This window comes from Molothrus ater, chromosome 16 (assembly GCF_012460135.2).
Source record: "Molothrus ater isolate BHLD 08-10-18 breed brown headed cowbird chromosome 16, BPBGC_Mater_1.1, whole genome shotgun sequence".
Lineage (NCBI taxonomy): Eukaryota > Metazoa > Chordata > Aves > Passeriformes > Icteridae > Molothrus > Molothrus ater.
This window is the reverse complement of record NC_050493.2, coordinates 4,356,393-4,383,044: the sequence shown is the minus strand read 5'-3', so window position 1 is coordinate 4,383,044 and position 26,652 is coordinate 4,356,393. Positions and strand designations below refer to the sequence as shown.

General features: G+C 44.9%; 1 protein-coding gene across 2 annotated transcripts in view; it reads right to left on the bottom strand.

Annotated features, from left to right (window-relative positions):
- TTYH3 (tweety family member 3) overlaps positions 1-26,652 on the bottom strand; it is a 76,470-nt gene that overhangs the window by 25,881 nt on the left and 23,937 nt on the right. For both annotated transcript variants that reach the window (XM_036392096.2, XM_036392097.2), the window contains exons 2-5: positions 12,355-12,524; positions 4,204-4,315; positions 3,369-3,589; positions 2,476-2,571 (exon numbers count right to left, since the gene is read on the bottom strand). In XM_036392096.2, the coding sequence (XP_036247989.1) occupies positions 2,476-2,571; positions 3,369-3,589; positions 4,204-4,315; positions 12,355-12,524 (599 nt within the window). The remainder of the gene's footprint in view (positions 1-2,475; positions 2,572-3,368; positions 3,590-4,203; positions 4,316-12,354; positions 12,525-26,652) is intronic.

Below are 26,652 nucleotides of genomic sequence, written 5' to 3'. Positions count from 1 at the left end.
AGACAGACAGATGGCAGATGTAGCAGCTCTGATTTCAAGCAGTTCCTTTCACAAGATGTATTATTTGGAGTCCAAAGCAATTACCAAACCCAAGAAATTATCAGCCACTGACTGTATGTTCAGCTAAACAATCCTATTTTGGATGTCATGGACAGCAGCACCCAGAGCAGTTCACATCCAGCTGTTGGTTACTGCATCACCTGCCCTAGAGCTGCAGGGGAAGGGAGAAGTAGGGAAGCAAAGTTTGGTCCTGCTTCTAGCAGGGAAACCAAAGGCACAAAGCCTCAGAGGTGGCTGTAGGGGAGGCAGATTGGCAGGAGGTTCACTACAGTCCCATCACTTTCACTCTTCCCATTCTAGACTTCATTTCCAGGTCCAAAGATACCCAAAGAAAAATGTGCTAAATAAAGAAAACCGCACAAAACCACACTGATGCAAAACTGGAGAAATCTCTCCTGTGCCTGCAATAAATGAAGTTGTTGGGTGTAAGCACCACATGGCTACAGATGGTGGGAGGGAACACAGCCCCTGTTAGGAGACCTTGGCTCCAAGCTGGTGCACCTGAACAGCGCCAAGCATCCCACACAGCTCCAGGAGAGAAAGTCACCTGCAGGCAAACAGCTTGGAGCTGCAGTTCAGGTGCCCCCCACTGCCATGTGAGTCCATCTCTGCAGATTTGAAGCTCTGTTCTGACAGCTGGACCTCATTACTGACAGAAATCCTGAGATGTGTCTGCTGCCAAGCAGCCACAAGGCAGAGGGCTGGCAGAGCAGCGCTCTCAGTGACATTCAGGAGCACACACTCATGGAAAAGGCTTTTGCACTTCCCAACCAGCACATTAGCTCTTCACCCTTGCTGTCAGTATGAGTCGTAGAGATATTTAGGCTAGAATGCTCCTCAGCTCCCTCAGGTAAAGGGCTGCAGACTAATAAGCAGTTTCATTTTATCTGTTTCTATCTTCAAAGGAAAGAGACACTGGCTTGCTCTCTTTGGGATGCTTTTTCCCTCAAGCTTTGAAACATAAGTAGATCCCTTCCCACCCACACCCTGAACAATACAAAAACCTGTTCATAACCAAGACACTCTTTATTCAAACCTAGTACAACCCTCTCTGTGAGGAAGGGATACCTTTTTTCTGCTACATTTGTCTCACTGAATACTAGAGCTTTAAAAAAGTAAACCTATGGGTCTCCATTAAAAAACCCCAACAAACTAGCCCTCAGTTTAATAACTTATTTTAATTCCAAATAATCCCTATTCTGTGAATGGATCTATGCCTCATCTTGCAGAAGTAAGGGAGTTTCACCAGACTGACATCTGTGCTGCACTCTGAAATGAGACACTAAAGACTTTGCTATGCCTTTTCCAAATGGATGCAAAAATTATCAGCCATGTATCAGCAAGGTTCTGTGGGTTTATGACATAAGGACAACACAGCTTTGTGCCTCCAGCTGAGCATGTTAATCAATAAGACACATTTGTTGTTTTACTTTAAATGAAGATGACTGGGTCAGTAACTGATTGCTTGGCTAAAAGATCTAAAACTGGCATTTCACCATCTTGCCTGGCTGTGATACACTTGTTTCTTTATGCCATGTGCTCCCTTTAGGGAATGCCTTAATATGAACTTCTGGCTAACGGGGAATGAGATTCTAATTTAAGCCCCAGGTCTGCCATCTGTGCATCCACTTGGACTTTTGTCTGTATAACCTGCCAGGTATGAAATCATCTGGTAAATAATAAATCTGGATACACATTCCAGTTATTAATGGCACCACCACGAACCAGGAGAAACCCTTGGCCATGTCAGTAATCAAACTGTCACTGTGTTTATGATACCAGGCTCTTTGCCAAATATGCCAAGCTACAAGATAAGGAGAGGAAGAGTTTTTTCCTGTAATGGGGCATTTTCAGTGCTTTTGAGAAACAGACATGCATTAACATTGCAGTGCCATGGCAACAAGACTCCTTCTCATCCCTGTGCAAACCATGGCTTGTTCTCAGTTTAATGTTTCCTCAGGTGTGACAGCCCCAGGTAACAAGAGCAGATAGAGACACAGAAGGCAATGCTGCAGGTTGTGTAGGCACCTGCAATGCTTATCATCAATTAACAAATGCTTCCCAACTGCAGAGAACTAAGGGGAGATTTTTAAAGCCTGTCATTTTAAGGAAGGATGTTCACATTATTATCTCCCAGCAAATGGAGGCTTCCAAGGTCACCCAGTGGAGAGCAGACAGCCTGGATGAGCTCCTCACCTTTGATTTTATAGCTCAAGAACCTTCCTGTGAACATCTCTTGTGTGAAACTCTATCTCCACACAGCTACACTCTACAATGTCTCTCTACTCAGAGGAACTGTAAGATGTTCAGTTTCAGATGTCCTTGATATCAGTTGACAACAGGGAGAGGTTCCCACTAGCAGGCACTTGCTTTCAGCTGACTTTCCTTATGCACTGTCCCCAGATCAAGACTTACCCCATAAGAATGGCCCTGGAGTTTCTAATGAGCCCAAAGAGCACCAGCAAACATATCAGGACATTGAACAGGAGCAGGCCCAGGTATCCCAGCCACCTGCAGCAAACAAAAACACAGTCTGCAAAGGAAAACTGGTGTGTAAAAAGCACAGATCAAGAAGCAGTTGTGACTTCTGGGGAAAACAGAGTCCTTCTCTTCCCCAAAACCACCTCCAAAGATTAATCTCCAGAGAGCTCTGGGTATTTGTGGGATTGGAAGTTGAGGCAGGTAAAAGAATTTACACAACATGCTCAGCACAAACAGTTGTTGAGAAATGTCACTGCTAGTGTTTTCTAGTGTGTTGTCACATTCACTGGTCATCAGAGGAAGAAAAGGCATTGCAGCTTCTTGAACTTCCTAGATATTTGTCAGGAAATGCTTCAGTTATTTATTCCACATGTTTGGATAGAGATTTTCTTTTGTGGAATACAACTGATGCAATATCTTACTGAATATGTTTAATAAAAAGGAATGTTAGGCTGTGGAATTAACTTACAGAACTAGTGCCATTTTCTACTCCATTTAATGTATTCCTTATGCACTTATTAGGACAGAGAAGAAGCTATACCTGGGGCTGGTTTTTTTCCCCAGTGCTAGAACACAAACTACAGATTTTGTATGTTGAGAATAAATTTCTCATCAGTTGGTAATAAAGATACTTAAGAAAAAAAAGCTGTGCATTTTGATTTAAACTGAATACAGTCCTGCTGTAAGAAACAAATCAGCTCTGTGGGCCAAGAGCACCTGCAGCAATAAACAGAGCCTTTGGCTCAGCCACCCAAAACATGCACATAATTTTTGCAAAACAGGCCAAAGCAGATGTTACAACCACTACAGTACAGCATGCTACACACCTGTACCAGTCATAGAGGTCAATCTGAATTGCCAGCTCCTCCAGAGACAGCTCGTCATTCTTCCAGAAGGGGATCTCAGTCGTTTGCCTGAGCAGATTATCCAAGAGACTTTGCAGTTTCTGGACAATTTGCAGGTAGTCTGTCTGCTTCTTGAACATCTCCTCCAGGACGAGCAAGTTTGGTTCCACTGTTTGGTTCAGGGCCACTGCAGTGTCCAGTACCTACAGTGTGGGACAGAAAATGGGGGATAAACAAATTTAAAACAAAAAAAAAATTAAAGTACAGGAAGCCAAGGAAGTAAAAGGGAATTCATTCTTCCTAGCAAGTTATGGACAGCTTCCAGATTACCAGCCCTCTGTCTTAAGAGGCTCAGACTGCTTACCCCTCAAAAGCAACTTAAAAGCATCTGTAAGGGAGATTGTTTGCAGTGATGGCACCTCAGCTGAGCCTTAACACACGCACACATTTTACATCAGGGTTGCAGTATGATACCATGAAATTAGAGACAGCACAGGAACAACCAATGGTACCCAAATGCTACATTTTATTAAGATTTGTCTGCTTTGGCCTGCCTCCTCTCCTGGGTGTGGAGGAGAGAGCTGATCACAAGCTGTTTTCAAGCCTAGCAAAGAGAAGACTTCACTCCACAAGCCGCATTCGCTTTGTTATTTTTAGACGAGTGGAAGAAATCACCCCGCCACTAATGGAAATTTTAGCACAATCTGAGCCCGGATACTGAGAGAAAACAGGAAGAGACTCAGGCACAGCCAGATTCAGGAGGAGAGGTGCTGAGTGAGGCTGCTGGTGGCCCCAAGGCCGTTTTTGGGGTGCTCACCCTGTCCTGCACGCCGGCCACGGTGCGGTTGGCATGGCGCAGCGAGTACGTCAGCCGGTGGATGCCGTCGCTGGTCTCCCCATTCCCGTAGAATCCCACAGCAATTCCAGCACTGCAGAGGAAGAAAAGCACCAAAAGGCAGAGGTAAAGCTGAAAGGCAAGTGGGTAGCACAGGGCTGATGGCTGCAGAGTCATTTCCCACCAAAGGGAAGGCGCTCCCGCCCGCAGGGAGCTGGGGTCGTGCTGCTGCTCAGTTTGCACCTGTGAATATTCACAGCCAGCAGCTCTCCATGCAGCACCCACAGGGCCAAGAGCAGAACACAGCAAACACAAGCAGAACACATATTTCATTTATGGTAAAATAATGAAAATCTGTTAGATTACTGTTTGGGAGCTCAGAACCAGAAATCCAGCCTGTGGCTCCTGTGAGAGCTGCCATTGCTGTGCAAGATGCCCTCTCTACATGAAATTTTGTTACATTTTTTTTAAAGCAGGACACAAAGAGCTTGCTTTGACTGCTTGCCCATGGTGGTGATTCCTCCAGATAGATTTTCCATGCCCTCTTCTCTACCCTGTGAAATATCTATGAACATTATCTTGATTTATCTTCCCATTAGAAACATTTGTGTCACACTGATTTAGAGTACTGGGAAGGGAGGCATAATAACTTACTGGGACAAAAGGCTTATTTATTTTTAAAGCAAGCAAATTTCAAGCTTGCAGACACAATTCAACTCTAGCTGCTTAGCAAATTACCACCTATCAGCTGATTTTCTATAATTGTCCACACATATCAGTCTGCCCCAATTATGAAGTAAACCATATTAGCTTAAGCCTCACTTAAAGGAGGAAGATCCTGTAAATGAGTTGCAACCAGAGGATTATCTCATGCAAGTCAGCAATACCTCTTCTATGAAGAGATCACTGCAGGAACTCACAGTTCCTCTCCTCAAGCCCATATTTCCTAATAATAGAGGAGGAAAGAACTTGTGAAGGGATGACACAACTAAACTCAGGGCAACCAAACCTTACCAAGACACAATTTTTCTGTTCCCATGTTATATTTAGCTTGAGAGCACCCAGGACCTTTTCTAGGAAGGTTCTCATGACACCAAGGTTGTGTTTGTGGCAGTGCAGAGGAAGGAGGTGGTGATGATCCTGTTGTAAATCTAAACTTATTCTGGATGAAACATTTAGTTCCTTCACAACACCTTTGTGCACTGTTCCTGCTCTTGCTCCTCTCCTGCAGGAAGACACATCCATTCCTCCTTGCCTGGGTTCTGCTTCAAAAGAGTGAGCAGAACAATGCAGTTCACCTGGTCACATTTCTCCTCGTATGTGACAAGAAATAGAAGCAAAGATCATAATCTGGAAGCAGATTCACCAGGAAAATCTGTGTCAGCCTCATGCTTTTTCCAGCAATTGAATCTCCATAAATTATAGAGAGCTTGGCCCATAAAAACCAAGGAGTCTTCTAGGGACAAGAGGCAGCCTTCACAAACAGAAAGAGAGGCAACAAGACTCCTTCTGTGTAACTATGTGACTAAATATTTAGCATTAATAAAAGGAATGTGCCTCTTTCTTCAGGAACACCATTCCTCAAACATTTTCCTAATGCAAATTACGCTGATAACTCAAGAGAGAAAAGCCCTCTGCATTCCTCTGGTTGCAGCTATTATCAGAGCTTGATAACACATGCCTGGGGTGCACGGGGGTGGAAGGGATAAAAAAGACACACTCCCCCCTCCCCCTGAAGCACAGAGATTACAGATGCACAGCTATGCCCAGGATAAGGCAACTCAGCACCCCATCACAGAAATTACAAAACCATGGCTTGGATTTCTCCCTATCAGAGCAAAGAAATTCACACAGACCCTTTCAGCCTCCTGAGTTGCAGAAAAACTTAACAGTTGTTCCTACCATAGGCACCAAATAAATTCCAGAACATTCTGGACATTGAATAGGCAGATCTGACCCCTTTAATTAGCGAGCAATTTCTATTCAGCCTGTTTACAGCTACTAGAAGCCTATTCTTTCAGCAAAGACTTGGTAAGTGCCCAAAATCTGCTGCTTGGCTCTCAGTATTCCCAGCACAGTAGCACAGTTTTGGTGGGAAAGACTCAGAAACAGCACTCTGGAATAGCAGCAGGATCCTTGGGGATGCTGCACAGAGCAGCCAGTTTACTCACAGGTACCAGGATGAAGTGCTGGCAATACAAACAAGTGACTTTAAACTCGTTGCCCTGTTGGAGGCAGATCTATGCTGGCAGTTTTCCATAGGTTTCCCATCCTGCCCAGTAAAAACCACAGCTCCCACTGCCCTGCCCTTCCAGGCACAGCCACTGCTCCTGAAAGCAAACCCCGCAGCAGAACAATTGGGATAAAAGCCATTCAATCCAATAATAAACTCCTGTAGACATGAGACTCACACATGCACTGCAAATTACACATGAAGTGTTAATTATTCCATTCCTGCCCTGCAAAAGCCAGCTCTGCATTCCCACCCTGAGCTGGCAAGGACCACTTACACAGCCAGTCCTTCCCCCAGGAGCAGTTTGGTGGCTTTTCCTCTTCCTATCAGGGTAGAGAGGGAAGGAACCCATCCCACAAATCTGGGCTGGGGGCAGCTGTGCCTGAGGAGGGGCAGAATTGAAGGGCAGCCAGGGGGGAACTGCTGCTGCTGAGCTTTGTTTGCATTTGGCTTCATCTAAATCCAATAGTTGTTTCAAATCCCTGCCCACACACACTGATATGAGTTGCTATTGTTTAAAGCAGATTTAAGGATTTACACTAGTTTTTAACTACCTTTTATATGATTAAAGGGAAACAGAGGGGCTCCTTCTATTTAAGAGCATTCTTTTAAAATAAAAATAGACCAACTCCTCTTAACCCAGCAGCATAAGTCCTTGAGGTCATGAAAAATCACAAGGCTTCTTGTGAGAACCCTGGAAGGCACAGTGGCCTAAGATCCAGCAGATCCATCTCCCAGCACAGGATGACAAAATCATCACCCAAAGGGGGCATTTCTGTCACACAGCCTGGGTGCAAGGACAGCATTCCTGAATGACACAGCTCTTCTCTACCCTGGCACCTCCTGGAAGATACTCCAACACATTTTCAGTGCTTCCATAGGAAAGTCATGGCTATTTCTGCCAGTCTTGCTTCTGTTCCACTTCCCTTTGAGTGCTCATACCCCTCTCTCCTCCCAAATCCAAACTGTCCCATCCTCAATTCCTCCTCCCAAATCCAAACCGTCCCATCCTCAATTCCTCCTCCCAAATCCAAACCGTCTCATCCTCAATTCCTCCTCCCAAATCCAAACTGTCCCATCCTTAATTCCTCCTCCCAAACCTACCTTGGCCAGTCTCCTGTCACTTTCACTACCACCACCTCTCCTCTGCTTTCCCTCTCACTCATATTTTTTAATAAATTCTTTAAAAATCAATATATCACAGTCTTACAGGCTATTTAGAACGTTGCTCCTGCTATTCAACGCTGCACTTAAAAAGCCACTTGGCTACTCAATAGTTTTGGTAAGTTTCAAGAAACCCACTTTTAAGTCAAGAAAATTGCACTTTGAGCTTAAAGCTCTCACCACCAGTGATATCACACTCACAGACACCCACTGGGGACACAGAGCTCCACAAGCTCCTCAAAGAGTGGTACAAGTGAGATGGAAGAGGTGCACACCAGGATTTCTGTCTTTTCCTACAGATACAACAGTGGGATCTAAACTCCTGCAGGCTGTACACACACCTCAGTGTCACTTTTCAGCAAGACTCCAGAAATTCAAGTCTGGAGAGCAGCTTTCCCATTGTTTGTGTGCAAGAACCACCTGCACTTTGGACACCTAGGTGAAGAACCAGAAAAAAATAAAGGAAGTGTAATTCTGAATTTTCTTGCAATGTGACCTGCAAAAAACAAAAAAATGTTTTCTGCATTTACACATGATGAACATCAGAGCATTGATCTGACACAGAGAGGTTCTCTGTGCTTTCTGGTGATGAGATCCTCCTGCTGTAATACCCACACACAGACTGTGACCCTTGGGTACCCAGACAGCAGTCTGCAAAGATGAGCACTAGCCATTCACATCACATCCTTAGAAATGAATAATCTAACTACACCAAGTCATCTTTAATTACAGGAACTTCATAAGGAGAGCCCTTTTTAGACTTCAGGTTCTCAGGAGGAATGTTAATTTGTCTGCCTAATTACCACCTTGCACTTTCACACCAGGGGAAAGTGCTATTACTGGCACTTGATAAAACAAGTTTTTACCATTTATTTGCACCCATTTCTTCCTGATGCCCTCTCCACAAAGCTTTCTCCCCACCTTTGGAGCTGAGGTCCCTTCTGGGAGAATTAGGGTCACCTAAGCAGTGGGTGAGATGGTTTATAGGACAACTCCCCATACACAGAAACCAATCAAAATTAGTGAGGGCTAGCACTGAAGCATTAATGGAAAAATCCAGGCTAAGCATTCCTGTAGCTTTTGTGGCTAGAGCAACTGGGAAGACTCAATAGAGACATTTTGTTGGAAGCTCCTGTTCACCAGTTCTGCCTCAGAATGCTGGCTCAGCATTCTCCCTGCTGTGAGTGATTAGGAAACAGCCAAGCACAGAGCAGCACTCACAGCTCAAACAGCCCCCTGGCACTGAGGGAACCCAGAGAACCATGTTCTAGGCACAGCTGGACTTCACCAGAGTTAACAGCTCTCAGCTAGGAGGACAAGAGTCCCCTTCCAAGTGCTCAGACAGAGCAAACCTGCTGCTGGCTGGAACCTCTCGCTGCCTCAGCACCCAACCAGAGGCACAGAAGTGCCTCCCAGGGCAGGCAGAGGTTCAGAACAGCCTCAGAGGGTCAGAACAGCCTCATACACCATCAGGACAGCTGCTCTGGCTCTTCTGGAGTGTGTGACACACAGCTGGGAGAGCACAGGATCTATGCAGAGGGCTAATCTTTAATCAGTGCTAGCAGGAAGTCCCAGGTGGATTCCAACAGCTGGAGTGGGATTGTTGGGAGCTGTGTCTGCATTCCCAGCACAGACTGAGCTCAGAGCATCAACACACACTGCTTTGGGGGCACTGTGGCATCCAGCTGCTGCAGAGAGGCAGAAAACCAACCTCAGCCCTGCAGGACAGCAGCAGCACCTTCCTCACCATGGTGGTACCAACCTGCTCTTGCTCAGGCATGCTGATTTCAGAGAGGAAATTAAGCAAATAATTTAAAAAGTCAAGAAAAATGATCATCCAATATCACTGGATGTTCAGATAGAACCTTATGTTATGACCCTTAGTTTTATGGTTCTGCATTTACTACTTGCAGAAGCAAATTGTACACCAAGGATGAGAACAAGTGGCTCAGATTTTGAGGAAGCCTAAGCAGCTTTCCAGCTCGTGGATTTGACAGAGTCACATCAAGTTTACCAGAATTTATATGCTGCCCTTCCAGTGTTAAATTATCTCACACATGCTCTGGAGAAGTGCAGAATACCTCCTTCTCACCCTTTCCACAACCAAAAACAAACACAACTACCACAGGGCAGCAGCTGCCTGGGTCACATTTGGTGCATAACAATGGCTAACAAGGGCCTGTAGCAGCAGCACAACTATAAATAGCATCAGCAGAGCTTCTGTAAGAAAGGGTTAGGACCACAGCTCTCTCAGTGAATTGGAATGGATGCAGCTGAAGCTCTTAAGATCACAAAAATAAAGGTGAATAAGGCTGAGATTTCTTCTTTACAAGTTGTTCTGTGGTTTGCCTTTCCACCCCAGGCACCTCCTGGCAAGCAGCAAAGCATGGAAGCGCTCCTTGCAGCAATCCTGGCTGGTACACAAGGTCTCCTCCTCAGCCCTCAGCCCCTGCTTCTGCAGGCAAATCCACCCCCAGCTGCTAAACTCACCACAGAATGTCTGCTCTGCTCTGTCTGTTCCAACACTGCAAGGGTTTGCTGTTCTCTGCAGCGAGTGCCGCGAGAGAGCAAACACACAAATCCAGTCTGGCTCCTGAGCAGCTGAGCCTGGCCTCCAGGGAGCCCCTCACCTGCACAGGGGTCACCAGCACACCCAGCACCTACCAGCAGGCCAGTGCCAAAACAGAGCCACAAGGCACTGCCAAGTACAACCATCCCATTGCTCCCTCCTCGCTGAATAGGGGGCTGCTCCCAGACCTGCCTGACCCACAGAGGGGCAGCTGAGACCACCTGGAGCCTTGGGCAAGAGTTGATGATGCTTGGAATTGGAAAGAAAAGCAAATTGGAAAGTGCTTGATACAGGGCACACATCCAGAGGACTCATTCTGCCCAAGCCAAAACAAGATCAGAGGCTCCTTCCTTCCCTATCTGCAAACACATCCCTGCTTTCAGATGCCCCATCATCCACTTTCTAGAAAATTATTTCCTTTTAAATTCTCCTGCACCCATTCTCCACTAAATACTGATTTTTTCCTTGGTTTTCAGCAATCCTTCTTTTCACCTCACCTCCAAAAGCTCCTATTGCTCAGTCATAACACCAAACACTGCTGACCCTGGCACCATTACCAGCAGCCCCTGGAGATGGAACATAAGTGCAGATAACAAAATGCAGCAGTGTCTTACACAGGCTACAAAATCTGAACATTCCCTCCAGGCAAACACCAATCCTTCCAAACCCAAAAGAATCAGCTGTGACTCTTTCTTCCTAATCTACTCTCCCACACATAGTGATTCTTTCTGGACACCAGGTTCTGAGAAAATCTGCATTTAGACCTGATAAATATTTCAGCTGTATCCAACCTGTTTAAGTGATAAGCTCCCAAGGACAGAGGGTCCTTGATTTATCACTTGAAAAGTATCAAAGAGCAGGACATTAACTATTCCTTTTCACATTGCTCAAACCACCAGGCAGCTCTGCAAGCAGTAGAAAGGAAGGAAATATATTACAGACATTTAAAAACATACATACATCAAATGAAAGAAAGAGGGATTATTGCCAATATTTACCAAGTAGAGGCAGAGCATTTTGATGCCTTGTGAAGGCTGACCTAGAATGTAGGAATGCGCTCCTTGTTGATGGAGTGACAAAACTGTCCTTTGTCTCCTCAAAAAGGAAAAGAAGCCCAGAAGTTTCCTTTTTGATTAGGCAAAAAGACATTTCATAGGACCTAGGGGATTTTACCTCAAACTTAAGGATAGCCAATTAGATAGAAGCTAAAAAGTCCTCCTTGAGCAATTTACTGGAAAAAGAAGAGAACTAAGAAACTAATCAGTTTTGTGATGCTTTCCCAGGCAAGCCTCAAATTTCTGGCTATATATGATTAGAACATAGAGGTAGGTTAACAAACTTTTGACACAATGACAATAACTTACAGAACTTTTTCACTAGAACACAGGCTAGATGGAGTTAAAGAATAAAGTAGGGAGTTATTAAAAGGATATCCTCAATGGATCCACCTTGGGCAGTGTAAGAGCCCAGCCAGGGCTATACCCAAGATGAACAAAAATGGTCACAAAATCAATGACAGGTTGTCATTGTTAGGTCAGATGTGACATATACATACGTGATTAGGGTCCAAGAAGAAAACATTTTTTATTCTGCATGTTCTCCAGCTTATATACTCTTAACAAAGCGTGATCTTAAGTCATTACTACATTACAATAACTTACTATATTCATTGGTGCAAAGCTATCTTTTCTAATCTGTTTCCATGCTGATGGCCTTGTCTTCTTCCTTGCTATGGATACACTCAAAAATCATCAATTGTTATTTCTTCTATTAACTCAACTTTGCTTGCAGGCCAGCTGTCAAGCCCCTCCAAAACTGCTCACAGGGTCTCTCACTTTTATAAGTTCTGCTCCATTTGCATATTGGAATTAATTGTGCAATTATAGCTTTAGGTTATGAAGTCCCATCCTTCTTGTTTTTCTCTCTTCAGTCCACATTGTTTGTGCTCTTGGGCCTGAGATTTGGATCATTTGTCCTTGGTCCCCAGCTAGAGAAGGAATTGTTTTGTCTCCCTGCTCTGTGCACAGAGCTCACCATCCCTTAATATGAACCCCAGACCCACACACTAAAGCAGCACAGAGTCTGAAAAACATAAAAGCTAAACCCTGAGGCATTATTTGAAGAGTGGGGCCGTGGTTCAGGACACAGAGGACGGGGATGGCCGTACCTGCAGACGAGGGTGGCGATGATGACGCACCAGGCCGTGCAGCAGCAGTCAGCATTGAGGTGCTCCTCGCTCTTGCGGTGGCGGCAGCACAGCCAGAAGGAGTAGAACAGGAGGAAGAGCAGGTCCAGAGCCAGGCAGGACAGAGCAATGCCACCCAACAGCAGCAGGGCCTGCAGGGACAGACATGGGGGTCACACCCAGCCATGGCAGGGCAGGCCAGCCAGGGACATTCCTAAAGTATTGCAGGGATCCCCGTGGCAGGGAGAAATGATGAGGGGGACTCCATCTTATTAGAAGGTTAATGAATTACTTTATTATACTGTATTGTTCTATGTGACATTACATCTAAAGTGAATCTGCAAGCACTGAACTGCACTCACCTCGTGACTGTCACCCAACAGTCCCAGCACAAACACACATTTAGTCCTGATAGGCCAAGGAAACAAAACACCATCACTCTGGGTAAATAATCTCCATATTGCATTCTACTTTTGCACAAACAAATGAGATAAGAATTGTTTTTCCTTTCTCTGAGGTTCAGAGAATGTGAATCCCAGAAATATTCTTGGGAAGAATTATGCCTTGCTTTTCTCTGTGAGGAGAAATGTGGTGACACATACCTACCAAGGCATACTTTGCCAACAAGTAATTTTGTGTGCTTGGCACATTGTTAAAATATAAAGAGGTGATTTTTTTGTCTCACTTGCTTCCCTCTGTCCATCCCACTCAATGAAACCACGTTCTGTACCTCAGCAGTAAATAGCTGAGCCATTTTGTCTGTCCCAGTCTGCAAACAGCCTAAGTTAATCAGAGGGTTTTCTCTTTACTACTGATCACAGGTCAGCAGATTTAGAGAACAAAAATAATAATAAAAAAAAAAGTGCAACCAGCTGCCTCTATCTGTACAGTTTTTTAATCTTCATGAATAAATATGCAGGCTTATTCATTAGAAATCCAAGTGCATGAGTGGGTTTGAAAGGGGGTGGAATTTATTATACATGCATGAGATTAATTTTTTTAAAAAATCAATCTCCATGCAATGCTTCTGTTAAAGGTAGACCTAGAATAAATACTAAACCCCACCATCTACCATCCACATATATAAGTACAACAAACTTGGATGCTACAGACACACTTGAAGCAGTCATAAGTTAGTGGGAATTATACCTATTTCTAGTCATGTTCCTGGGAGGAAAGGGAAGTTGTAAGTGTTTAACTCCCCTCCAATTTATTTTTATTTGAAAGATCCTGCCTAAAATCCAAAAATACAAACCAATTCTGTTAAATAAAATAAAATTTTAAAAAACAAATCCATTCCAACACCATATCTAGCCACATTTTCCCACCTGCATGAATCAAGCAAAAGGATGCAATTTTATCCATAAGGTTTTTTTGATAAATCCTTGTTACTGGTGACAAATGCCAACTTACTAGAAATTATTTATCTGGAAAGAGTCCAGGTCACTTACTGCTGCCCCAGTATTGGGAATTCAGACACAGATCTGTATCAGCTAACCTAGAACAAAGGCTTGAGTTTTCAAACCAGTATCTCTTTTCCTCCCCATGCAGAAATTCCTTAAAGAACATTTATTTGCTTCCTCCTGATTGAAACAATAACTTCCTTCTGATCAAAAGGAATACAACAAGGAATGCTGAGATTAAAGTAAAGAACTTTCACAACTGGTGTGACTGTTTTAACGGGGTCTGGTAGGAACTTGCTCTTTGTAGGCTTTTCTTTCCCCTTTTTTCCCCTGCTCTGCTCCACAGGTACTCCCTGCTGGGTGATTATCCTGGCAAACAAGCCCCACAAGGTCCTTCCCAGCCACAAAACATCAGGCACACATAACGAGGTGCACACCAGCTAAACCCAAGTGCTGCACCACAGATACCCCACAGACCCCCTTGCTCTTGGCTTTCCCAGCTTTACAAGCCCTCCCATCCTTTACAAACCCTTTCCCATCCTTTACAAACCCATCCTTCCAAACCCTCCCCAAGCCCTCCAAGCTCCCTGGGCTGGGGGAGCTCCCAGGTGCTGCCTTCCCAAACCCAGGCGCAGGAACTCAGCCCCGCTGTGCAAAGTGAGCTCAGGGACCTCTCCCAGCCAGGAGTGGGGGTGGGAAGAAGGGAACAAGCCCAATCCCCCTTTCCCATGCTTTCTCCAGATGGTGGGAGCTCTGCTGGAGCTGCTGAGCAGAAAGGGGCCTCTGAGAGGGGAGCTGCACTCCGAGCCCTGCGTTCCCCCACTTCTGAAGCCTTGCCACAAACGAGCACTCCATGCTAATTTAACTAACACACTTGGCATACCAAAGCTCCTCAGGGGTATTCTTTATTTTTTAAACATGTCAGGCTGCTGTAAGGCAAAGCTTTCCTGCCCCACTCGCCTGCATTTCTTTCTTCACACCCTCAACCCTCCTGCACATGCTAAAAGGCATTAGTGCTGGGAAGACAAACTCAGCTGAAAACATCCTCCCAGCAACCCTTCTATCAGCAAAAAATCCACACTGCAGCTCCAGATGTAGGGGAACCGCCCCCATTGAAAGCAAATAAAAGGAAATACTTTAAAAAAAATCTTAAAAAAACGAAAAATGGATATTAGACTGCCAACCAGCAAGCAACCTGAAGTCCTTGCTTTGAAGGGACACTTAATACATGCTGTAAATTTGCATCTGGCCAAAAGGACTTGGCTGGCCACTATACCACAATCTGCATTCAATTTTCCAGAGAATATTTGTTTTCCATTAATGGATATGTGCCATGACAAGTGAAATCATCCAGCAGAGCAGTTATTAATCTTTCTGACTGATGAGTCAGTTTAGGACCCAGGAACTGGCAGGCAGTGAAAGCCTGGTCACAACCAAAGATATTCCTCTGCCTGCTTGTCAGGATTAAATGACAGTATTTAAAAAAGGGGGGTTGAGGCTGGATAAAGCCTTAGACACTCTATCCTGCACCAGTAAATCTGGGACTCGGTTATCCAAGGCCACATTATCCCAAGTAAATGTAAAATTATGCACTGGGCCTTTTGCCACAAAAGAGCATCAATTTGTCTTCGAACATTTGCTGAGCTATCAGAACCTTTATAGCAAATGATGCATGAACTGCCCTTACAGGAAAATGGAGACAACTTGGAGGAACAGCATTTTACCACTGCACTGACAGTAATGGCAGAAGTGGAGACAGAGCAGTCCCTGAAAATGAGAGTAAATCCAAGTGGTATCCCCAGACTGGCAGGAGACAAAGCTACAGTGTCAGGAAGCACTTTCAAAATAAAAGCTGCACACAGGGAAGTAACCACAGGAGCATTGCTGGCTTGGAGAGGCACCACAGAACCTGAAAGCCCTCAGTGTTGGGCAGGGATGGTGCTGCAATGTTAGCAGCCTTCCCAGCTCCAGTGTGGCTGCCAGGATTTGTGGTAAGTACCACCTGCATGGGAGTAGGAAGCCAAAAATAAGGGCAGAAAGCATCTAGAGCCTTATGGAGAGAAAGGGGAAACACAAAGCAGAAAAAAAATCCTCCACAAAGCTGCCGAGGGGGTGGTCAGCTCTTCCATGGCCTATGGTGTTGGTATCATTCCTAAGGACTCACATGCAGAGCAACCTTCAGTTTGATCAATCCCTGCTCTCCAAGACCCTGCCTTATGTTACTGGGGATCAAATAAACCAAGATAGAGCCTTGCCTGCTGGATGAAAATCCCATATATGAAACAGGCAATGAAATAAACCAATATACAGCCTTGTCTGCTGGATGAAAATCCCCCATATGAAACAGCCACTTCCAGCCTGCAAATTCCAAAGGGTGATCCACACTGTTAGTTATCCAAATATATCTATGGACTGTGGTCCTGCAAGGCTAATTTTAGCTGCTGAAACTGCACTTTAGGGAGGTATACTTCATCCCATCCAATAGATGAAGTCACAAAGAAAGGAGATCTGCATAAGAACACAAGAAAAAGGGATGTACAAGATGTATTTATTTCCTTATAAAGGGGGAAAGCCTAAATAAAGCCAAGAAACAAAGCACCAGAAAGCAGGAGGTAAACTCTGGATTGCATTCATGTTAAATGTCAAGGTTTACCACTGCATTAAATGTTGTTTGCTCATCACCTGACTTTACAGAGAAGTGTTGGCTTAGTGACTCTTCTTCACATGACCATGTTGCCTCTGCCATGAAGATTATTTGGCACAAAATATCCTGGCAGCAAAATAGGTTTAAGAAGTTAATTCTGAATACACAAGGGCTCAAAACAATCCAGGTCTTTATCAGGTACAAGTTTTACCAATCTCAATTTATCCAACTTCCAATTACCACACTCTTTAAACCTTAACTGCAGTAACAGCACAGAATAGTGAGAAGCTCTTCACATGGAATAGATGATTGCTATTTTACTGTCAGTTGGAAAGTCTACCAAAACTCCTTAAGAAACTTGAGAGCAAAGCTGAAGCCTTCAGGTTGTTTCTGAGAATCATTGCAGATTCATTTTTAATTTTCCATCAATGATTTTAAAGGTATTTTATCTTAAAACTTCATCATTTCAGCCCACAGAACAAAAAGAGCTACAGCTTTTGAGTACCTCAAGAACACAGCTGTCTTAATCACTGCCAGATTGAGAATGGTTTACCTTAAAGTCAGCCTTTGCCAAAAGAAAGCTTTCCATTGAATCTGCAGCTAGTGTTCTTTCTGTATTTCCATGCAGAGACTTGAGATAGTGATAATAAAACAGAGAGAAGAGGTTAAAGGAGTGTGGGAAGAGAAAAACGTTCACCCAGAAGAGCAAATGAAGCAACCTGGGCTGCTGCCAAAGGAGCACTCATCTCTATTTATTCCATGAAGGACGGAAGTCATCCTAGCAAGAAAAGAAACTGCTGTGGGATAGTGTCATGCCTACACTTACTTCCTACACTGCCTTTTTTTTTTTTTTCCTTCCAGACTCCAGGACATCTCTCTAAAAAGCTTATGTACTCACAGATGAGAAGCAGTTATGTTCTACCAAGCTAACTGGTTTTTTAAGTTTTTTTTTTTGAATGCTGGCAACATGAGGAACACCCTGACCTCTTCATCAACTTGTACTGAACAAGCTGTGTTTCCAGAGATTTGGTTTTCAGTACTTAAAGAAATGCTGTACGAGGTGTTTGTTGAGTGTCTGGGGATGTCACTCGTGCCACAGCCCCTCCAGAAGGGGAGGGAACACAGCCAGCCACAGACTGGCCAGTGGAAGGTGGGGGAGGATGTGGAAAGCACTGCTGATGTCAGCACTAAAGCATCCCCATCTCCTCACAGGAACAGCCCTTCCCAGGCCAATTACTGCTCTCAGCACTGCAGGAGCAAAGCTGGGCAGGAAATGTGCTCTGAAGGGGCTTTTCCCACGGCACTGAGATGAATTCTCTTCCATGAGGGGTCCCTCTGCAACAGGGAAGAGCTCCATGGAAACAGAGAACAGGTTCCACTGTCTCATCCCTTCTACAGACATCTCCCACAGAAAGCACGCTGCTAAGGGAGTGCAGATTACAGATATATTTAGGGCAAGTCCACACTGGAGCAAGCAATATAGGCCAACACTTTGCCTTTAGCTTTTTTTGGCTATTGGCTTTCCTTTCTGGAAAGCAGGAAATGCCAAGGGTTGTGTCATGCTTTTTTCCCCTGTTTTTTCTTGGTTTTTTTTTTTTTTTTTTAAACACCTTAAGAGACAATACAGCAGACACACTGGAATAAAAACAGATTTGCAGCTGAAACCTGTGTTAGCACAACTCCATCACTCAATTCCATTTACCAAGCTGGTTAAATGAACAGCCCAGTTTCCCCAGCACTGCAAAACTCTCTACATAGGCATGGGCATTATATAGTTAATTGGTATTAGAGCTGTGAACTAAAGCCACTTTAACTACAAATGAGTGTTCACACAGGGATTTAATGTAGTTTAGCTAGAATGGCCTTAATTCAGTATAGTTTAGTTCACTTTAGTGCATTTAAAGTGGTTTAACTAATCTGTTTTGAATTTATTCCTCCAGTTAATTCAGATTAATTTCTCAAGTGTAAGCAACAAATAAGAACAAGGCTAGGTTGATTAAAGATTCATCATCATTTCCTCCATACTAACATTGTGACCCCTTATTTCATAATTAAAGACTTTCAAACTCTGCCTTTACATTTGGTCCAATTCACAGAGGCCAGCAGTGTAGAGGCCAAAAATACACAGCTTGCTGACCCTTGTCTCATTGCAGCAACCAACTCAACAGAATCACTGTGAGGGTTTTGAGAGCTGTGGCTGAATAATAAATACATAGCTCAGGTGTGTCTGCACCTCAGCTGCCACAGGTTACACATGGGCAGGTGCTGGAATTCATCAGAGCAGCTCACATCACACACCAAAGAGAGATGGAAAGCACAGACTAGAAAGGGTTTGCTTAACAATTGTGTTGGATATTTCTCCCTGCCCATGAATGCAGATCTAAGCTGTGCTAATCAGCAGCAAACACTGAGGTCCTATTGGGTTGAAGTCAAACAACAATGCATTTATTCCCTTAGTTGTTACCAACTCAGCAATCTCCATCTTACACAGCAAGGAAATGTTCCCAGAGGTAAGAGGGTCCTCTAAATTGGATGTTCTTATCCCTAGTTTCTCCAATGTTCTTATCCCTAGTTTCTCCAGAGTGCTGGCTGAAAGCCTCTGTGCACTACAGCAATGAAAAGAATGAGACACTCTCACCAAACACTCAGTTTCTACTGACAGGTCCCCACAGACTAAATCTTTATTAAATGAGGCTTAGCTCAGAACTGGCAGCTTGTCAAATGAGCATTCTCGCTGAAAAGGCGGATTTCCTTTCTGGGGATTCTGCAAATTCCCTTGCAGGACTCTAAAAAAACCACCACGGATGCATCAGTGCTTCTGCAGGTCTTTGCCCCAAATCCCAGACCAGCAAAACGTGTAAGAATCCTCATGGGAACAGGTCTTCAGCTTCAGAAGGTTATTTCTTCTTAGTACTCCCAGCTAGACAAAGTTAGAGCCATTAATTAGCTTTGTTAAAAGGCAAGGATATCAGATAATTTTTTGGGATATTGAGGTGAAGGGCACCAGAAGGGTAGCTGGAGGAATTTGGCAGGTATCCTGCACCACTCAGCTCACCCATGGCACACCCACACAAACCCACCAGACATTCCTTTCCCACAGCAGATTAGCTCACACATTCCCACCCAACAGCAGCTCCTCTCCTCCAGGTCTTTTAGAAGCCACTTCACTTCCTTGCTTAGAAAACTGCATCACCCATTAATGCCTTAAACCACAGGCTCCTCACAAGGCAATTTTCCAGCAAACTGGATAATGGAAAGAAACCCCATGCTATAAAGGAAGTATGAATTTAATGCTCCAACAGCTCAGGGCAAAGCAAGCACTGCCTCTATAACCTGGCTGGGGCTCAAGTGCTGTATAAATTCCCACACCAAGAGAATTCCCCAGCCCCAGCCCTCCAGCAGGAGCTCAGCTTTGCTCCTGCAGGCCTGGAACTCCCTGAAGGAAAAAAGTGGCACTGCCTGCAGGCAGGGACCTGGGCACAGTTGCAGAGCCCAGCACGTGAGTGAGGCGGCACTGGTGTCTTTAAAAAAAAAAAAAAAGAAAGAAAAAAAAAAAAGAGCAGGAAATGCTTAGGCCTGAAGCCCAGTGATTTAATCCAATTTCCATCCCTTTTTCCCTTCCCCCTCCTACAATGTGCACTCTCAGAGACAATACGCTTCATTTAGAGGGGAAAAACATGATCTCTCCTAAGTGCCTGTCCTTACACTCTATCAAGCCAAGTGCTGGGACACTGCTTTTTTAAAAATCTATGATGGCCATTCATGCTTTGGCACAGACAGCAGCCTCAAGGATTTTCTTCCAAGGCCCCAGCTGTACAGAGTTTGTGCTTTACTCCACGTTAGCTGTTCTTCAGCTATTGCTGTTCCTTATTAAATTTGGGTTTCAAACCCAAGTGCTCCTCCTGCCCCTGTGAATTTTAAGAATTCTCCACAAAGATTGGGCCTTCCACTAGAGGTGATTACAGGCATCATCTACAAGTCTCCCATTCTTCTGCAGAGCCCAAACCCTGTCCTTTCCAGGAGACATGGCACCAGTTCAGATTAAATGCAGCATTTAGGCTCACAGCAACTTCTTGATCTTCTTAATCATCTCTTCTTAAACCAGACAACCAAATCTGAACTGATCAGCCACTCCAGAGTTTGAAGACACTGAGCCCAATCCTCAGCTCTGATGTCCTGGCAGGGAGGTCACTGCAAGCTGTCACCAGTATTTTGCCATTTCTATCAGGGAGAGGATAAACAAGGCACTGGGGAGGGAGAGGAAAGAGCATGGAAATGAGCAGAGCCACCCCAAAGTGGAACAGAAAACAAATCCTTGTCCCAGTGGTGGAAACTCTGCCCAACCCATCAACAGGGTTAGCCCATGCCCTCAGCAGGAATGGCAGTGTTTCCATGAGCATAACCACTGTAGATAATGTGGTTCTGCTCCCTTCTGCCATTATTTTGCATTATTTTGGACGTGCTGCTTTCTCTTCAGGCACTATTTTAATCCCATTTATGTCTTGAGAGTTTTGGCACTGAGCATCTCCAGCTGCACGCCATAAACTTGAGCAGAACATTTGCTGCACTGAGCCACAGAAGTTATACAGAATAACAGAGAGAGAATCCAAATTGGAATGGAAACTCTTAACATCACATTGTTACTAATGTTAGACTTGAAAGGCAACTTAATGTTGCCTTTTTTTTTAATGTATACAACTTGTTCCATATCATTAGCACAATGAAGAGGTCTTTTTCTAAACTACAGCTATTAGGAAAATGTCTAAGTGAGAAGCTCTAGCACACACTTTGGCATTTGAAGGCAGCAGAGTTTAAAAAAAATTAAAATTAATTAGAAGGAAAAGAGGTACTTTCTAGCCAAGATTACAAATCCACTGCAAATGGCTTCATAAACTGCTTTTATTATCACTGAATGGACAGGAAGGTAAGCAGCAATAATTGAGCTTCTGCATTTGTGTGTCAGTGATGGCAATGGGTCATTTTAGTGTACTCAGGTGTCTCTGACAGGGAGATCCACATCCAGTTTGTACTCAGTTTGCAACCTGAAGTCAATCCTCAGCATAAGAAGCAGGAAGTTTTGGAACAACATGAAAATAACCACCAGGAAAACAACAGGCACTGAGTTTCCATAATATTTACCCTGCCCAGCTTCATTGGCATTTGTCTACACCAGTGGAGCAGGTCAAAAGGCTGCTCACACAGCAAAAACTGAGTGCAGCTCACAATGCACTGTAGGCCTATACAGGGTGAGAGAAACAGCACTCCTGATTGCATTAACAGCCAGCCTGGTGTGGCTGCCCCCAGGAGTGACCTCTGGGAGGGACAAAGAACAAAATCAAAGGCACACTGCCCTACATCTTCAGAAAGCCATGGCCCACTGTGCTACAGCCAGCAGCACACATGACATCTTCCTTAAAATAATTTGTATTTGAAGCCAGCTTCAGTGCAGTATGTGGGTCATGTGGAGAGGCTGTGAAGAGCTGGGAAGGGGCAATATCCCATAGGAAGAGCTTCTGGGAGCTGGGGAAGGGAGAACAGAGACCTCTGACCCATCTATTGACTGTGGGTCCCGCTGACCTCCTTGCACAAACAATGCAAAAGTGCCTTTTAACTGCAGAGACAAACAGGTGCCACGCTTCTCACCATAAATTCACTCCAAACTGCCTCTTTCAAGAGTACTGTAGTCAGAGTTCAAAAAAAGAAATAATTTTTTTAAAAGCAGGGGAAAGAAAGGGAGGAAATCTCTTCCTTCAACTTAAAACTGCACCTTTCCTTCCCACGAAAGAGGCTCCTTCATGTGCAGGAAACATTTCAATTTCAACTCTTCTTTAGTTTTATTTTGGGGTTGAGTTGCCTTTTTTCCTTTTCTTTCTTTAAAGAATAAAAAAAGCTCTCAAAAAAAAAAAAAAAAAAAAAGCCCCTCAGGGACAAAGACTACCAATACTCACTATTGAGAACCTTCAAACCCATGAAAAAAAAATACTATAGAGGGACTAACAGAGGAAGCAGATTAAAAAAACCCATCCAAGCTAGCCAAGACCCACCACAGTCACAGCTGGAGCCCGTGTTTCTGCACCACTGACAACACTGGGAGTGTCATTAACCACTTCTCCTCAGCCTGTGCAAGGGAGACTGGGGAGCTCAGAAAAGCCTCCTGCAGGCTCCTGACCAAATGTGAGAAGGGATTAGGGCCTCCTCAGGCTGCTGCCCTGAAGGGAAATGCAATCTGAACATGGAGTTTTCTTTGCAGCTCTTCCCACCAGCAGAGCAGAGCTGCAGATGCTCCTCTCAGCAAGCAGAGTCAAGCTCCTCCTCAAGAGCAGCGTTCTGGTGAGTGGTCACTGCCTCACCCTCTGCTTCTGCTCCCCAGCATCCTCCTGACAAAAGGGGAGCTCACACTTTTTAAATTCCCCTCCTGAATGCCATCCCTGAGCGAACAGGGGCACAGCTAACAGCAGATGCTCTCATAGATTAAACCCCTTGCAATTACAAGGCAAATCTGACGCCCCAACACACATCCACAGGGGCATCAATCTCACCCTGTGGCTCTGCTTCAGCAGCTCCTCTTGCAGTTTCCTCATTTCCCCACGGGGCTGGGGGAAGAGGGGAATCTGTCTCCTTTCAACTGTTTCAAAGCTGTTTAACTCTCTTAGGGTTTGCCTGCAAAGCTGAAAGCTGTCATGGACCACTGGCCTAAAAAGATTTAAAGCACTTGGTTTATATCAACTATTTAAAGACAAACACACTCCACTTTTAGCTTCCTTTGCACAACCAAGTTTGGGAATATGTAGGACACAGGGCTATCTGGCTGTAATAGAGGTTACATCAGTTAAAAGGAGAAGGTGTTTGCCCCACTGTGTCCTAATAGGATTTTTCATTAGTTGCTTTGCTTTCCCATGACATACACATCATATTCACTAGAAATCAATGCATTTTATAGGTAATTTAATACACACACAGCCTGCCTTCAGAGATCCTTTCATCCTGCTCATGGGATCAGTGCTGGTGGGATTCCTCGAGTTCCTGCACTGATACTCATTCATTCAGCAATTCTTCTGAACCACAGAGATTGATTTTTCAGGAAAGTTCCCAGAGTTCTCTTAGAGGTTCTGCCTGCACTTATGTCATGGCTATATTTAAAGAAGGAATCCCACTAAAGTGGTTTATAACGTGCTCTGGCAGGACAGTGTAGACAGAGCTAAATCCTATTAAGCTACTTAAGTTGCTTTCCCCCTCTGAAGTCATCTGTCAAATGCTGCTCCTAGACATAGCAGCCAGCTATCAAACTGGCTTATCAAGAGCCATGCTTAAAACACCAGACAAAACTGTAAAATGCAATCATCACACACATGGGGAAGAGAAACTGGGGCAGTGTGCTGTTCCAGTAACCTCCTGGGATCCCAGAGGGTGGAGAAGGCTGGTGATTAGCTTTTCATTACAGCTAGATTGTAACCCACTTGCACACCATGGACCTTATTAAAGAGAAAATAAGAATGACTGTGTCTTTAATGTCAGCCTTGACTCTTCTGAAAGCACTGTATGGACAATACATGAATGTGAGGCATACTTTTAAAATAGAGATCACACTAACTGGGCAGGAGGGGGTACCTGGCAAAACAAAGCACCATTCAGCCTTAACTCAGCACCCCACAGAGAAGGGGGAAAGCAGTATTCATGGTTATTTCAACTCTTTTCCCAGTAACTCAAAAATAGGCACCACAGAGTCCTGAAAGGTTAATTCCCATAAATGTTAAATGTCCACATTTAAAGCTCCAGCTTTAGAGCACTCACTCCACTGTGTCAACACATCACTGCTGCTGTGACAACACGCTGCTGAGATTTCAGAGACAAACCTCAATTCCACACATTCCATACAACAATAGAAAACAATAGGCTGGAAAAGACCTCTGGAGGTCACTGTAGTGCAACCTGCTGCTTAAAGCAGGGCTAATTTAATGGATGGGGCTGCTCAGTCTTGCCTGGGCAAGTTTTGAGTGTCTCTAATGCTCCCAAAGCTTCCCTCACCCTGCTCCAGCATTGTAAAAAAATGCTCATAAGTGGCAGCACCCATTTTCCATTCCCCATTTCAGCTTGAGGTTGTTGTCACTTGTCCTTTTACTGGGCACCTCTGAGAAGAGCCTGGAACATCTTCTCCATCTTGTTCTTCAGTTATGCAAAGGCTGCTCACAGATTTGTCATTTCTCCTTCTCCTCTCCAGGCTGAAGGGTCCCAAATGTCCCAGCATCCCTTCCCAGGTCAGCCTCATCTCATCTTTCCCTACACGTGTTCCAGCTCACCAGCAGCTCACCTGCACCAGGGCCCCAAGGAATGAGGCAGTTTCACAGAATTTATGCTGGCACACAACTGGAAGAGTCCATGCACTTGAAATGGCCGATGACCCCATTTTAGGGCTACTTTCAGCTTGCTTACAGGCCTGGCCAAACCACAAGCCTTCAGAGCTCAGGTTTTTCTCCAGCTGCATGTCCCACCCAAGCTGACAGGGTCACCAGGCACCAAGAGGTGACAGATTTCCCCCACACTGGGTGTGAGAAGCACAGCAAGCACCATCAGAGTCTCAGACTCAACAGCATTCATGTTATTGCTCAAAACAGCACGGTGAGACAGCTGAGGGCAGAGAAGAGGAATGGCAGGGCAAGGCAAAAAGCAGCAATAGAGAAGTTACATGCTTCAGACTGAAAACAAGGCACCTGGGGAGGTATTTGGGATCCCAAGTGCAGGGATGCTCCTGTATCCCATTGGCTGCTGCCTCCCAGAGCTGCACAGCAATGAATGGAGCTGGAGGCTGCCAGCTCACATGGGAGCTCCCAGCTCAACCCCTCCTGGCATCCCCAGAGCCTGCCCAGCTCATCCCAGCATTGATCCCTGTCCCAGCCCGGGGTCAGGCAGGGAGACAGGAGCTCGCTTAAACAAATCAGCAACCACTTTTTGGAATCTTCCAATCAAATCTCCTTTATTACTCTTTAGGTCCTCATAAACTGGTATCCCTAATTGATCTCCATCAGGTCATGGTAAAAGAAAAAATCCTGGCTTCCCTTTCCACTGAGAGGGGAGGTTTGGGTATGCTCTTTTTCCACATATCCACAATAAGCCATCTGGAGCTTTCCAATAATCATTTTTTCTGTTGATCTATATTCTCCCAAAATTTGGAGATTTCTGGGATGCCGAAGTAAGGATTCTTGCCTGTATACAAGAATGCAGGATAATCACATGCTTTATCTTGGTCCACAGCTCAGGTTTTCCTTGACAAGCAGGAAGGCAGAACTGCAGAAATAAGGAGGGGTGAGATGTGCAGCTGTGCTTGTGCCTGACACAGCTCAGAGAAGTGCTGACACCCAAAAGGGATTAATACTCCTCAAAGGCAGCAGCACACAGCACAAGTGCTGCTTCTGTAGGTGTTTCACTCCATTAATTCAGGAAAGTGAGGGAGGAAGTGGTCTCTACAGAGAAAGCTGCCCAGCCTCAGCTTCCCTATGAAAGGGCTCCAATCCCAGGGTTCCAGACCTCACCAAAGTTTATAACAGAAGATCAGAATTCTCAAAAAACAAGCAGGAGAGAGGACAGAAGGTGGCATCATGTGGGAAAGGAGCTGATCCAGCTGTTGGGCTCACCCTCAGCACAGCAGGTCAGGAAGCCTGCTGGGGATGAGGAGGAGCAAAGCTGGTTCTGGTGCCTGAGCAGCACAGGTCCCAGCAGGAGAGCTGGTTACACCTTCCCTCTTGCACAACAACCTAAACCAAATCCCCAACATATCCAAACAAAAGTTAATCTAAGACACAGAACTCAAATGCAATGATTTGCAGGCTCTAGCACAAAAATATCTTGAATTCTCTCCATCCAGACCCTAAGTCATTATCTTCCAGGAGCACTTGGAGCCAAGGAAAGAATGAACTCCTCTGCCCTATTTCGCAGTGTGTGCAGGAGCAGCTCATCTCCTGAGCAGTCACAATTTATTGATCAGGTGCCTCTGCTCAGGCTGTGAAGTCCCCCAGGGCTCACTCTGAGCCTGCCCCACTCAGGGAGGGGAAAGCAGCAGCACCTCTCCCTTTTTGGCATTACACAACTGCACTACAGCAATTGTTTGTGCAGCCTGGAACACCCACCTGCCTCCCACTATTTATAAACCACTGCAGGAACAACTGAGTTTTGTGTCACTGCCTGCCCTGAATTGCCTGCCCTCAGCTCATCAAACAGCACTGAGGCAGATGAGAAGCA